At 41.0% G+C, this 13,211-nt stretch overlaps 1 protein-coding gene and 1 long non-coding RNA gene across 2 annotated transcripts; both read left to right on the forward strand.

The window, feature by feature from the left end:
* Window positions 1–4,833: 4,833 nt before the first annotated feature.
* On the forward strand, window positions 4,834–6,167 carry LOC124281301. Its single transcript, XR_006899897.1, has 2 exons — window positions 4,834–5,499; window positions 5,968–6,167. It is a non-coding gene; the product is annotated as an uncharacterized LOC124281301 (long non-coding RNA).
* Window positions 6,168–6,333: 166 nt separating this feature from the next.
* Window positions 6,334–6,933, forward strand: LOC124281255. Its single transcript, XM_046717283.1, has one exon. It carries the CDS (start codon window positions 6,334–6,336, stop codon window positions 6,931–6,933), a length of 600 nt encoding a protein of 199 aa, XP_046573239.1.
* Window positions 6,934–13,211: the final 6,278 nt, after the last annotated feature.

Raw genomic sequence — 13,211 nt, forward strand, 5'->3', positions numbered from 1 at the left:
TTTGTAAACAGTGCCAGCTTAAATATCTGGACACAATGTTTTTAAAAGATTAGAATGGGGGCGTCCTTAAAATGACTCCCCGTCTAAATCTAAATCAAGCAATCCAAATATTTGAATGTTGATTATTACGTGAAGTCCTCCAGTACCATACTGAACATATTCTATATATTATCCGAGGGCATACCATTATCCAAAAGGTACGAAATGACATATCGTTTTTCATTTTCTGCAAAATTTTTACAAATATTATACCCCAATGTGTTGTGATGACTAATATCTCGTTTACCACGTTACCCACATAAGTGAAAGTTTGGATATGGCTTTGCTAATGATTCCTTCAAAATAAAATTGAAACTTTTCAAAAATTGGACATCGGGAATATAGTCAGGCTCACTACCTTTTGATAGCCCTCGTACAATGAGGCATTGCCCGTGTGTGCAACCAGCTCACACCAACAATAGCAGTTCGGAGGCGTGATAAGAAATTTAACATTCATGATATATAAAAATGTACTTTATAACCCAACATCATACCAGGTTCATAGAATGGATGAAAAAGTAGTTATAAAAACTAGTAAAATAGCGGTAAATGAGGTTTATAAAAGACATATTACAAGTAGGTTCGTCTTGGTGTACTGACTTTGTGTCAGTTGTCCTGATTGTAGCACATCGTGTCAATATACTGCATTATCAGCGCTATCGTCATGCCACCTACATTCTATCCAGACAACCAGAAATCAAACGCATATACGTGTACAGGTAAATAGAGATATATGAGTCGGGGCTTAATGTAGACCTGGGAATTCCACGTTGGTTCTACCTCTCCCCAATCAGTAATGGCCAATCAGCAGTTTATGCAAATCGTGTCCATTTCTCATTGGCGCACAGTACAAGATATTTTGGAACTTGACGTACCAACTATTGTTCATCGTGCACGACTTTCTTTATTACCTGTGACAACACATGCTTGTCTGAATGAGTGTGTTTCTATTTTGTCCGTTTCTAAGACTACAGTTTCAATTTCAGTTTCTACTGGCTGCCTTCATGTACACGACAATGCACATATAATGAAGACATATACATGTATAACCCGTGAATTACAAATGCTATTCTTACATGTAGTTAGTTACAATATGTATAAAGCAATAGGCAACATCTTGACAGAATCTTTCTTCTGATGCGAAATAGATTGTATTGTCAGTGACGTGGTTGTTAGCGTCATCGTCCCAGGACGGGGTGAGACGTTCTTCGTAATATCAAACCATTAGTAATGCACACAGAACGTGCCCATGCTCCCCTGACAGCTGAACAGCTTTCCCTTTGTGGAAATAAACATATACGTATTTCTTTACAGCTTTCAATAGACTCGCGGTTGTGCATCCATTTAATCTGTTTTCACAATAATAGGACTTTTTGACCGAGGACTTTTTTTCCTATAATCCCCCTCAATAGCCTTTTGCTACGCTTCGTTGAGTTTGGCAATTAGGTGGGTTTAATTCAGCCCCTGCATGTATATACATGTACTCAATATCAAGCGCATGTAGGTCAGGTAGGTATAGAAGAGTTAACAGGCTAAATATAGATTGGGGGATTTCCGATATTCTTTCTGCAAGTCTGCAATCGTACTGTTCCCATTATTCGTCTGGACAAGATATATCGGAACCTGACGTCCCATCTCTTGTCCTAGGTGACGAAGTCTTTGTTCCATGTCGCTATATAACGAGAAGGATTTTACTTACTTATCTGTTTCAGTTTCAGTATCACGTTAATACGATCACCTATATATGGGCGATGATTGTGATTATGTTTAAAGATGAATATAAACTTAGAGGTTAAACCAGTTCGTAAGCAAATAAATAGAACGTGGTAATATAGATGTAATCACTTAAATACTATTTCTTATGTTAATTAGGAAATCATTCTGGAGATTACTTAGAGTCCATTTTACGATTCCAACTGCATCATGTGTTTATAAAACGCTGCCTAATATCTCCTCACGCTGAAGGCACAACGTGAAATACATACACTGTGTTTGTGCGGATTCAGACACCATTGCACTAACTCTCATGTGACTGTATTGTTTGTGCCGGTTTTAGCAATATTCCAGCAACATCAAGTCGGGGGACACCAGAGATAGGTGTCGTACACACGTGGGGAATCGAACCCAGGTCTCCGGCGTGATGAGTGAACACTAGCTACCCCTTGTCCCACCTAACGCGATACTTTACTAGACAACATTCGCCTACCAGCTGCCGACCTCGGCTAGATGTCTGCAACATACTGACTCGATATCAGTTTAGTGGGGAGGAGAAGACATTTGTCACTTGATATTATTTTCACTCTCTGTACCCCGAGATGTTGCAGTCTTTCCTTCCCGGACACACATATACATATTTGATCACCAGTTACCCCGCCGGAAGCCAGAACTATATTTGTTTGCTTCTATGTCAATTCAGTTCAATTCTTTATTTTATATGAAAGGCCATAGGCCCATATACAAAAGAGATACATATTAACAATGACATTTATAATCAACTTTCTAACTAATGAAATGTTTCCTTGACAAAAATGCATTGTAACTAAATACTTTGTGGTTTTTTTAGGTCCTTTGCTGGAAAGTAAGGAAGACAATAGTTTAATGATATGAGATAAAGACAGTTGCGGTAGATACTTATTTCTTAGATTTTCATATACAGGTCAAATAAACATGAATGGAATTCATCTTCAGTAATGTAACAGAATGGACATTATCTTTGTTTGTTTTTTTCCATAGAAAGATATCTTCCACGGTTAATCAATAAATCATTAAGGTCTAACCTGAAACGTATAAAAGCATTGCGAACATTTCTGTAGCAAAGATAAGCAAGAAAAGACTCTGGCTCAAACAACGACTTGAATTGACGATATGAATCATATCTAGAACTTTCATGGATAGTTGAATGCCATTCCTGCTTAAACATATCAATAGCATGCATGCCAAACTGTCTAATAAACACATTTACAATGCCAACTGTCTGTGATAACCAAATAAAACCAAACCATATCTCAATAGTAAGGTGCGAATATGAGATATCCAATTATTCTTTCCAAGATAAACAATCTGTTTGATTGGCATTTTAGAAGTTGATTGATTATAAAAAGGTATAATACTTTATGGATAACAACTTCTTTATTTATTATGATGCGACGTTTCGGTATAGCTTCTTATACCGTTGTCAAGCAAGAGTTAAGTACAATATAGAACAAGTTTTATGGATAACAACTTTTTATTTCAGAGTGTGACGTTGATATTAGATTTTGTACCGTTGTCAAGCTTGACAACGGTACAAGAATCTGTATCACAACTTCTAAAATGCCACTCAAACAAGAGTAAAGTAATACAGCACAGAACCGACTTATATACATGTAACAGCATGTTAGATAAACAAGATCTAAAAGCATATTGAAGGCCTTTTTGAGGTAAACGAAGTTCAGGCATATAATTATTTTACACCAATATTTTAAACAACGAAAATAAGATGATATGTACAATGGAAACCTCCCACATTCACCATAACCCATAGCGTTTGGTGTTGACAAACAAACACATGGAAACTGTTTACAGGCAAGCAAATGATTTTTTCTTTGGTATAATTCACTTTAAAACCCCATATTTCAGATCCATACAGTAAAATCGGTTGTATTTGAGAATCAAATAATTTGAAGTAAATAGTCGTTGTAAAAGAGCTTTGCTCTCCTCTCGCCAGGTAAAGTACAGACGGATTCAGACCCAGCGTACAGGTAAACAAAATGCCAAGGTGTTTATAATCATTCACAAAATTCATACGTTTATGTTTAAAAACATTTCTCTAGCCGACAAAGGACCACCTCTACGGAATATACACACGCTTCCCCGAAATACCTGACTATAACAAGTACAGGCGCACCTCAAGACGTACTCGACTCTGCTCCAGTCACACCCATTGATCCAAGTAGTCAGCATTATGCTGTGCGCGTCCGTCTGCTACTAAATATAGATAGGGGAATTCCCACCACATCTAACATGAAAACCAATGCACTATAATCCATGCGCTTGAGAGCTTTTTTTGTTCTCATATATGCGCAGTATTTCAGGTTAATGGAGTTTCAAAGTACCTCATGAAAAATTCATTTCAATTTCGTAATAATTTCATGGCGTTTTATTTCATTAATGTCTCATTGCCATAGACTTGAAACATGATCATGAGCAGATGGGCTTTTCGAAAGACTGGGTCACGTGAAGTCTCGAGTTAGATTGACAGCTGATATTTTCATTTTTAAACCAGTTCAGATCTCATACCTCCCCTTTCATTTGCGTGTCTATTACTACACAAGTCCACGTTTTGGTGCCACAAAATACATACTGCAAAGGTTGAAGAATACCCCGGTAAAAATTGTCACTAAAACAAGACAGACAGACAGACATATAGGCAGCTGAGGCAGATCTCCAAACATGCAGTCGCCATGGCGGAAATGCAAGTGTAATGTCTACCTCAATATTGACTTATTTAAATTTTTATTTGAATGTTAAGGCTGTGGCGCCTGGTCCTGTGCATAGAGCTCGGGCCATAATCAGTAGAAGTTAAGCGGTGTTGTGTGCGGAGAGTACTTAGATGGGTGACCGGGTTTGGCAGCTTGCGAAATTGACTCCTGAGAGTGCCTAGGACTTCAGTCCTGCTCCACAACGATACATGTGGTCTCACCTTAGGCAAGTAAGTTTGTTCAAAATTGTCTCTGTTCACCCAGCAGTAAATGGGTACAGACTATTAACCTTCTAGCGCCTAACAGGCAGCTTGTGTTGTCCGGGGTAATAATAGTCAGATTGTGCGCTTTGAGTAGGATATACGGCCTGGAAAATGCGCGTTATAAATATTCTCATTATTATCATTAAGCGTACATAGATGTACAAACCACTAAACAGTGTTAAAGTTATCACTTCCACAAACACGTGAACTTTGGGTGCCTTTCAGTCATTCTACAAATATTGTGTCAGAGTGGCGACAACCAGAGGATCAGATATTGACGTAAAAGTCAGAAATATTGTCTTCTTGGATGTTCCAAGGTCTTCCAACGGGTATGTTACCAGCAAACCTGTATACGTCCCTACTGCCAAGAATTCACTCAACCAAACAAACTATTGTAGACATAGCAGGTCTTCGGTGAGTGAAGAACAGTGTATATATGTCACATATGTCGATCCGTTCAATAACTATTCGCTGTTTGTCGTCACTGCAGTAGTCATGTGTTCGGGACATGTGTCAGCTGGTCATTCTAAACACAGACCAGGTGTCATTCTTGGCGTGGATATATTTTAGTTCACATTTTCCATGACCATTTCGAAACGTTGGTTCTATATTTGAGCAAATGTATTGGTATAAAATATTTGAACTGTTGTCTAGACGTCAGTTCTGAGACTACTGCCAGGTTGACAACATCCTTACTACGTCTACGACTGTGACACCGACATCAGCACACCTACCTGGTGAGTGATGGTGGTCTATTGACCAGTTCTGTTTCTATGTACATTTGTGGTTTAAAGCCACACTCAGCAATAGTCCAAACATGACAAGCATGGTCGCTTGCATGAAGGTCGACTAATGCAGTTGGGATACCCCGACAAGCAAGTCAGCGAGCATACCCGTACACCCGTACATCTGGACATCCGTTCAGTTTGTATCCGTACACTGCCTCCTTTGTAAAGCATGTGTAGCTGAAGACCAGTTCTAACTGATTCTTCACGGGGGAATAGTTTTCGTCTAATTTGGAACCTCCCCTCTCGGTGTGGGGATGGTGTTTCTGGGTACGTAATATGTGAAACATGGTCCAAACTTGCCACGAAATCTTGGAATGTATGACGAAAGCCGGAATTCTGTTCACTATCTTTCTGGTATTATATTGAAGGAAAGTGTGTCTGGTGGGCTGCTGTACACAATTTGTTACTTTCTTTCAGAAAATGTCACTTCACGATCTCAACAAAAATTGGAAAACTGGGTAAAAAAACATGGCGGCTTTTCCGAAGATGACTTGAAAAAGGGTCTGGTTCGGTTTGAAATCGACACAAAAAAACTCCGAGTGATCACTACAGACAAACCACCTGACCCAAAAGATGAAGGAGGACAAAGACAAGAAAGAAGAATCTGACAAAGACAAGAAAGAAGAATCTGACAAAGACAAGAAAGAAGAATCTGACAAAGACAAGAAAGAAGAATCTGACAAAGACAAGAAAGAAGAATCTGACAAAGACAAGAAAGAAGAATCTGACAAAGACAAGAAAGAAGAATCTGACAAAGACAAGGAAGAAGTAGGTGGGGATGACATGGGCTCAGGAGTCGTGTTCAAATCGACGTACACCAACAAAACAGATGTCCCCCAGGAACACACGTTCATCATGAACAAGCAGACAGAAGCCACACTGACCAGCACCTTGACCAAAGGTTTTACCACTGATGGCATTGTTGGTATAAAGGTGAAGGTACCAGACGTCGTCTCCAACGCCACCAGCACCTTCGGCACGGACGTGTCCATCGCAGAAGACGACATGAGCATTGTGAAACACTTGCTGGATTGGTCCTCAAAAACCAAGGTAAACGTTGCACCGGGGGAGACGATAGTGACGGAGCTGAGGATCAGTGAAACCAAATGTAAAGTCCAGTTTAACTCGACGGTCGCCATGAAAGGCCGGGTGATTGCCCGCGTGTACAGGGCCGACAGACAGAATCCAAAGGTGATGCAGTCGCCGCTTGCTACCATCCTGTCTGACGACGAGACTGTATCACAGAGGTCTGATCTCTGTATCGACTTGGACACCGGGAAGGTGACCTGGGACATGTCAGGCTCTCTCCACTTCCGGTTCGGCGTGTCTCAGGACTGTGTGGTGTACGCCTTGGAAACAGATAATCCTCCAGTTACAAAATGACTGTTACTTTGTCGGCAGAAGCTTCTCGTGGCAACGGATGTAAACAAACTTGCCACCAGTGCGTCCAGTGTTAATAATCTGAAACAGAGAACGATCACACCTGCATAAGAGATATGCAGTTATACAAAATATATCTTGTACGTATGGCAACAAAACTTAAAAGAAGATACAAGTAACTTACTGTTCATAAAAAAGAATGACCAAGGCCAAGTGAATGTTAAAATACATACCTACATTTAGACATTTGTTTATGGAAAATAGACCTAGAGGTTTTGGCTCAGTATAGTCTGATCATGAACTCTCCCTGTGTAGTAGAAACACAAGAAATTGAATAATTACACTGAGTATTGTCTAATTGGCTAGTTTTCAAAAGAAAATGTGTTCATTATTTTTTCAGAAACATATAATAAACTGTTTTTGTCTGTACTTTTATATCCTACCTTGCAATAAAAATGTTGGTTGGTAATTTGTCTTTTTTGAAACGGTTTTGTACTTCTGTATATCGAACAGAGTTGTGGCCCTTGGAGTCATGATAAGCAGTTGGTCGTGAGTTCGAATCCCACCCTGTTATGTTATGTAGCTCGGTGTACAAATACTTAGCCAGCCTTCGTGTAAACCGAGCATAGTGGAAATGTAGACATCTGCAACACTGCGTTCCTCCTTCAAAAGGGACCCGTGAAGATCTGGGTTAGAATTGATCTTCAGTAACCCATGCTTGTCGTGAGAGGCGACCAACGAGATCGGGTGGTCATACTTGCTGACTTGGTTGACACATGTCATCGTATCCCATTTGCGTAGATCATGCTCATGCTGTTGATCACTGAACTGTCTGTCTAAGAAGCAGTTATTTACAGACATCCGCCATATAGCCTGGATATTGCTGAGTGCGACGTAAAACTAAACTCACTGACTCCTTCATAAGGCGACGTGTCATGATATAGAAAGTGTTAAACATGGCCAGTTTGGACCACATTCGTTTGACAAATTTGACATACGAGTACAGCTACAGCGTCACATCACATAACCATCCATCCACTCAGTGACAGTTGGGGCTGACGAAAATCCATTGTTTTTGTTATGAGATAGTTGTACACACACACTAAGTGCTGTCTGACAACACCGACTTTAGGAAAACAACGCAACTTAATTATAGCGAGGTTCATCTTATCCTAACTCGTACTTCGTTACAGTGAGGTTGATCTTATCCTAACTCGTACTTCATTACAGTGAGGTTTATCTTATCCTAACTCGTACTTCGTTATAATGAGGTTTATCATATCCTAACTCATACTTCGCTATAGTGAGGTTGATCTTATCCAAACTCATACTTCGTTACAGTGAGGTTGTTCTTATCCTAACTTATGCTTCATTATAGTGAGGTTTTTCTTATCCTAACTTATACTTCGTTATAGCGAGGTTGATCTCATCCTAACTCGCACTTAATTATAGCGAGGTTTATCTTATCCTAACTCGTACTTCATTATAGTGAGGTTTATCTTTTCCTAACTAATACTTCATTATGGCAGGTTTATCCTATCCTAACTCATACTTTGTTACAGTGAGGTTGATCTTATCCTAACTCGTACTTCATTATAGCGAGGTTGATCGTATCCAAACTCGTACTTCGTTACAGTGAAGTTGATCTTATCCTAGCTTATGCTTCGTTATAGTGAGGTTTATCTTATCCTAACTCATACGTATTTTTCAATAAGCGAGAGTTTTACTTCATCTACTGAGTTTTGGATTTTCATATTGTTGTATTTGCTACTCAAGGGCAGAATTATTCCGGAATTGAAAATTCGAACACCCTGGACCGAATCACTGGACCAAATGAGAAAGTAGTTCAAGAGCTGAATACACAATGCCATTCAGAAAGTGGTCAAATGTAACATATCCCATATTTGGGATGACACTTTCTTAATAGAGTACAGATTCTAGTGCTTTTGTTGGGTTAGTCCCATCCGGCATTCGAACTCTGAGGGTGTTTGTTCAAATCCCGGATGGGACTCAACCCAACAGAAGTACTAGAATCTGTACTTTACTAAGAAAGTGTAATCCCAGATATAACATATGTTACAGTTCAAAAGCTGCCTCAATATGCACTAATGCACTGACAGCTTAAGTGTCACGTGTCGTGTGTCACGTGTAATGTGGTTGCATGTCAGTTCTATTTTCAGATGCGGCATGACGTGGACACACACGTGTATTCTTATTAAAGATTTGATATTCACGCTTGACACGCTTCGTACCCTACGGGATTTAATGGGGTTTCGAGAAGACACCTACTCAACACCCCTGTCTGCTATTGTCTGGGATCCTCAGTATTTTGGGAACAAACGTAGAGCTTTCTATGCCTGGCTAATGCGCACATTTTCTCAAGTCCTAATGGATTAACTGACTCTGCAGATATTTTTACATGTCATGCGTTATTTCGGACTGTGAAAATGTGGTTTATATTCTTTTTCTAACAATGAATGGCCAAACTACAACTACAGACAGATATTTCATTGTCATTTAGTTCAGATTATCTGTAATGTATAGTGACTGGCCAAATTACAACCACAGACAGATATTCCATTGTCATATAGTTCAGATTATCTGTAATGTATAATGACTGGCCAAACAACAACCACAGACAGATATTTCATTGTCATTTAGTTCAGATTATCTGTAATGTATAGTGACTGGCCAAATTACAACCACAGACAGATATTCCATTGTCATATAGTTCAGATTATCTGTAATGTATAGTGACTGGCCAAACTACAACCACAGACAGATATTTCATTCAGACTATATGGTTTAAATTATGTGTTTCATTGTCATTTAGTTCAACTGTAAGGTTAATGACTGGCCAAATTACAACCACAGACAGATATTTCATTGTCATATAGTTCAGATTATCTGTAATGTATAATGACTGGCCAAACTACAACCACAGACAGATATTTCATTGTCATTTAGTTCAGATTATCTGTAATGTATAGTGACTGGCCAAATTACAACCACAGACAGATATTCCATTGTCATATAGTTCAGATTATCTGTAATGTATAATGACTGGCCAAACTACAACCACAGACAGATATTTCATTGTCATATAGTTCAGATTATCTGTAATGTATAATGACTGGCCAAATTACAACCACAGACAGATATTTCATTGTCATATAGTTCAGATTATCTGTAATGTATAATGACTGGCCAAACTACAACCACAGACAGATATTTCATTGTCATTTAGTTCAGATTATCTGTAATGTATAGCAATGTACTGACCAAACTGTTAACTGTGATGCGTCCCGACAACTGGGTTGTTAACTGTGGTGTGTCATCCGGACAACGGAGTTGTTCACTGTGATGCGTCCCGACAACCGGGTTGTTAACTGTGGTGCATCCCGACAACTAGAGTTGCTTTAACTGTGGTGCATCCCGACAACCGGGTTGTTAACTGTGGTGCGTTCTGACAACTGCTGTTAACTGTGGTGCGTCCTCAAGACTAACTGAGTTGTTAACTGTGGTGCGTCCTGACAACTGGGTTGTTAACTGTGGTGCGTCCCTCACAACCGAGTTGTTAACCGTGGTGTGTCCCGACAACTGGGTTGTTAACCGTTGTGCGTCCGGCCAACTGGGTTGTTAACTGTGGTGTGTCCTGACAACTGCTTGTTAACTGTGGTGTGTCCTCACAACTTAGTTGTTAACTGTGGTGCGTCCTCACCAACTGGGTTGTTAACTGTGGTGTGTCCTGACAACTAAGTTGTTAACTGTGGTGTGTCCTCACAACTTAGTTGTTAACTGTGGTGTCCTCACAACTGGGTTGTTAACTGTGGTGCGTCCTGACAACTGGGTTGTTAACTGTGGTGTGTCCTGACAACTGGGTTCTTAACTGTTGTGTTTCCTGACAACTGAGTTGTTAACTGTGGTGTGTCTTGACAACTGGGTTGTTAACTGCGGTGTGTCCTCACAACTGGGTTGTTAACTGTGGTGTGTCCTGACAACTAAGTTGTTAACTGTGGTGTGTCCTGACAACTGGGTCGTTAACTGTGGTGTGTCCTGACAACTGGGTTCTTAACTGTGGTGTGTCCTGACAACTAAGTTGTTAACTGTGGTGTGTCCTCACAACTTAGTTGTTAACTGTGGTGTGTCCTGACAACTAAGTTGTTAACTGTGGTGTGTCCTCACAACTGAGTTGTTAACTGTGGTGTGTCCTGACAACTGAGTTGTTAACTGTGGTGTGTCCTGACAACGGAGTTGTTAACTGTGATGTGTCCTGACAACTGGGTGTGTTAACTGAGTTGTTAGCTTTGTGTATCCTGACAACTGGGTTGTTAACTGTGGTGTGTCCTGACAACTAAGTTGTTAACTGTGGTGCGTCCTCACAACTGAGTTGTTAACTGTGGTGTGTCCTGACAACTGGGTTGTTAACTGTGGTGTGTCCTGACAACTGGGTTGTTAACTGTGGTGTGTCCTGACAACTGGGTTGTTAACTGTTGTGTGTCCTGACAACTGGGTTGTTAACTGTGGTGTGTCCTGACAACTGAGTTGTTAACTGTGGTGTGTCCTGACAACTGGGTTGTTAACTGTGGTGCGTCCTGACAACCAAGTTGTTAACTGTGGTGTGTCCTGACAACTGGGCTGTTAACTGTGGTGTGTCCTGACAACTGGGTTGTTAACTGTGGTGTGTCCTGACAACTGGGTTGTTAAATGTGGTGTGTCCTGACAACTGGGTTGTTAACTGTGGTGTGTCCTGACAACTGGGTTCTTAACTGTGGTGTGTCCTGACAACTGGGTTCTTAACTGTTGTGTGTCCTGACAACTGGGTTCTTAACTGTGGTGTGTCCTGACAACTGAGTTGTTAACTGTGGTGTGTCCTGACAACTGGGTTGTTAACTGTGGTGCGTCCTGACAACTGAGTTATTAACTGTAGTGTCCTCACAACTGAGTTGTTAACTGTTGTGTGTCCCTCACAACTGGGTTCTTAACTGTGAACGTGTGTCCTGACAACTGGGTTCTTAACTGTGGTGTGTCCTGACAACTGGGTTCTTAACTGTGGTGTGTCCTGACAACTGAGTTGGTAACTGTGGTGTGTCCTCACAACTGGGTTGTTAACTGTTGTGTGTCCTGACAACTGTTGTTAACTGTGGTGTGTCCTGACAACTTGGTTGTTAACCGTGGTGTGTCCTTGACAACTGGGTTGTTAACTGTGGTGCGTCCTGACAACTGGGTTGTTAACTGTGGTGTGTCCTGACAACTGAGTTGTTAACTGTGGTGTGTCCTGACAACTGAGTTGGTAACTGTGGTGTGTCCTGACAACTGGGTTGTTAACTGTGGTGTGTCCTGACAACTGGGTTGTTAACTGTGGTGTGTCCTGACAACTGGGTTGTTAACTGTTGTGTTTCCTGACAACTGAGTTGTTAACTGTGGTGTGTCTTGACAACTGGGTTGTTAACTGCGGTGTGTCCTCACAACTGTTGTTAACTGTGGTGCGTCCTGACAAATCCTGCTGTTAACTGTGGTGTGTCCTGACAACTGGGTCGTTAACTGTGGTGTGTCCTGGACAACTGGGTTGTTAACTGTGGTGTGTCCTGACAACTGGTTGTTAACTGTAATTGTGTCCTCACAACTTAGCTGTTAACCGTGGTGCGTCCTGACAACTAAGTTGTAAACTGTGGTGTGTCCTCACAACTGAGTTGTTAACTGTGGTGTGTCCCGACAACCGGGTTGTTAACTGTGGTGTGTCCTGACAACGGAGTTGTTAACCATGATGCGTCCTGTGACAACTGGGTTGTTAACTGTGGTGTATCCTGACGAACTGGGTTGTTAACTGTGGTGTATCCCGACAACTGGGTTGTTAACTGTGGTGTGTCCTGACAACTTTGTTAACTGTGGTGTGTCCTCACAACCGAGTTGTTAACTGTGGTGTGTCCTGACAACTGGTTGTTAACTGTGGTGCGTCCTGACAACTGGGTTGTTAACTGTGGTGTGTCCTGACAACTGGGTTGTTAACTGTTGTGTGTCCTGACAACTGGGTTGTTAACTGTGGTGTGTCCTGACAACTGAGTTGTTAACTGTGGTGTGTCCTGACAACTGGGTTGTTAACTGTGGTGTGTCCTGACAACCAAGCTGTTAACTGTGGTGCGTCCTGACAACCGGAGTTGTTAACCGTGGTGCGTCCTGACAACTGGGTTGTTAACTGTGGTGTGTCCTGACAACTGCTTGTTAACTGTGGTGTGTCCTGACAACTGGGTTGTTAACCGTGGTGTGTCCTGACAACTGGG

This window comes from Haliotis rubra, unplaced genomic scaffold (genome assembly GCF_003918875.1).
Source record: "Haliotis rubra isolate DU_JTF1 unplaced genomic scaffold, ASM391887v1 Scf281, whole genome shotgun sequence".
Lineage (NCBI taxonomy): Eukaryota > Metazoa > Mollusca > Gastropoda > Lepetellida > Haliotidae > Haliotis > Haliotis rubra.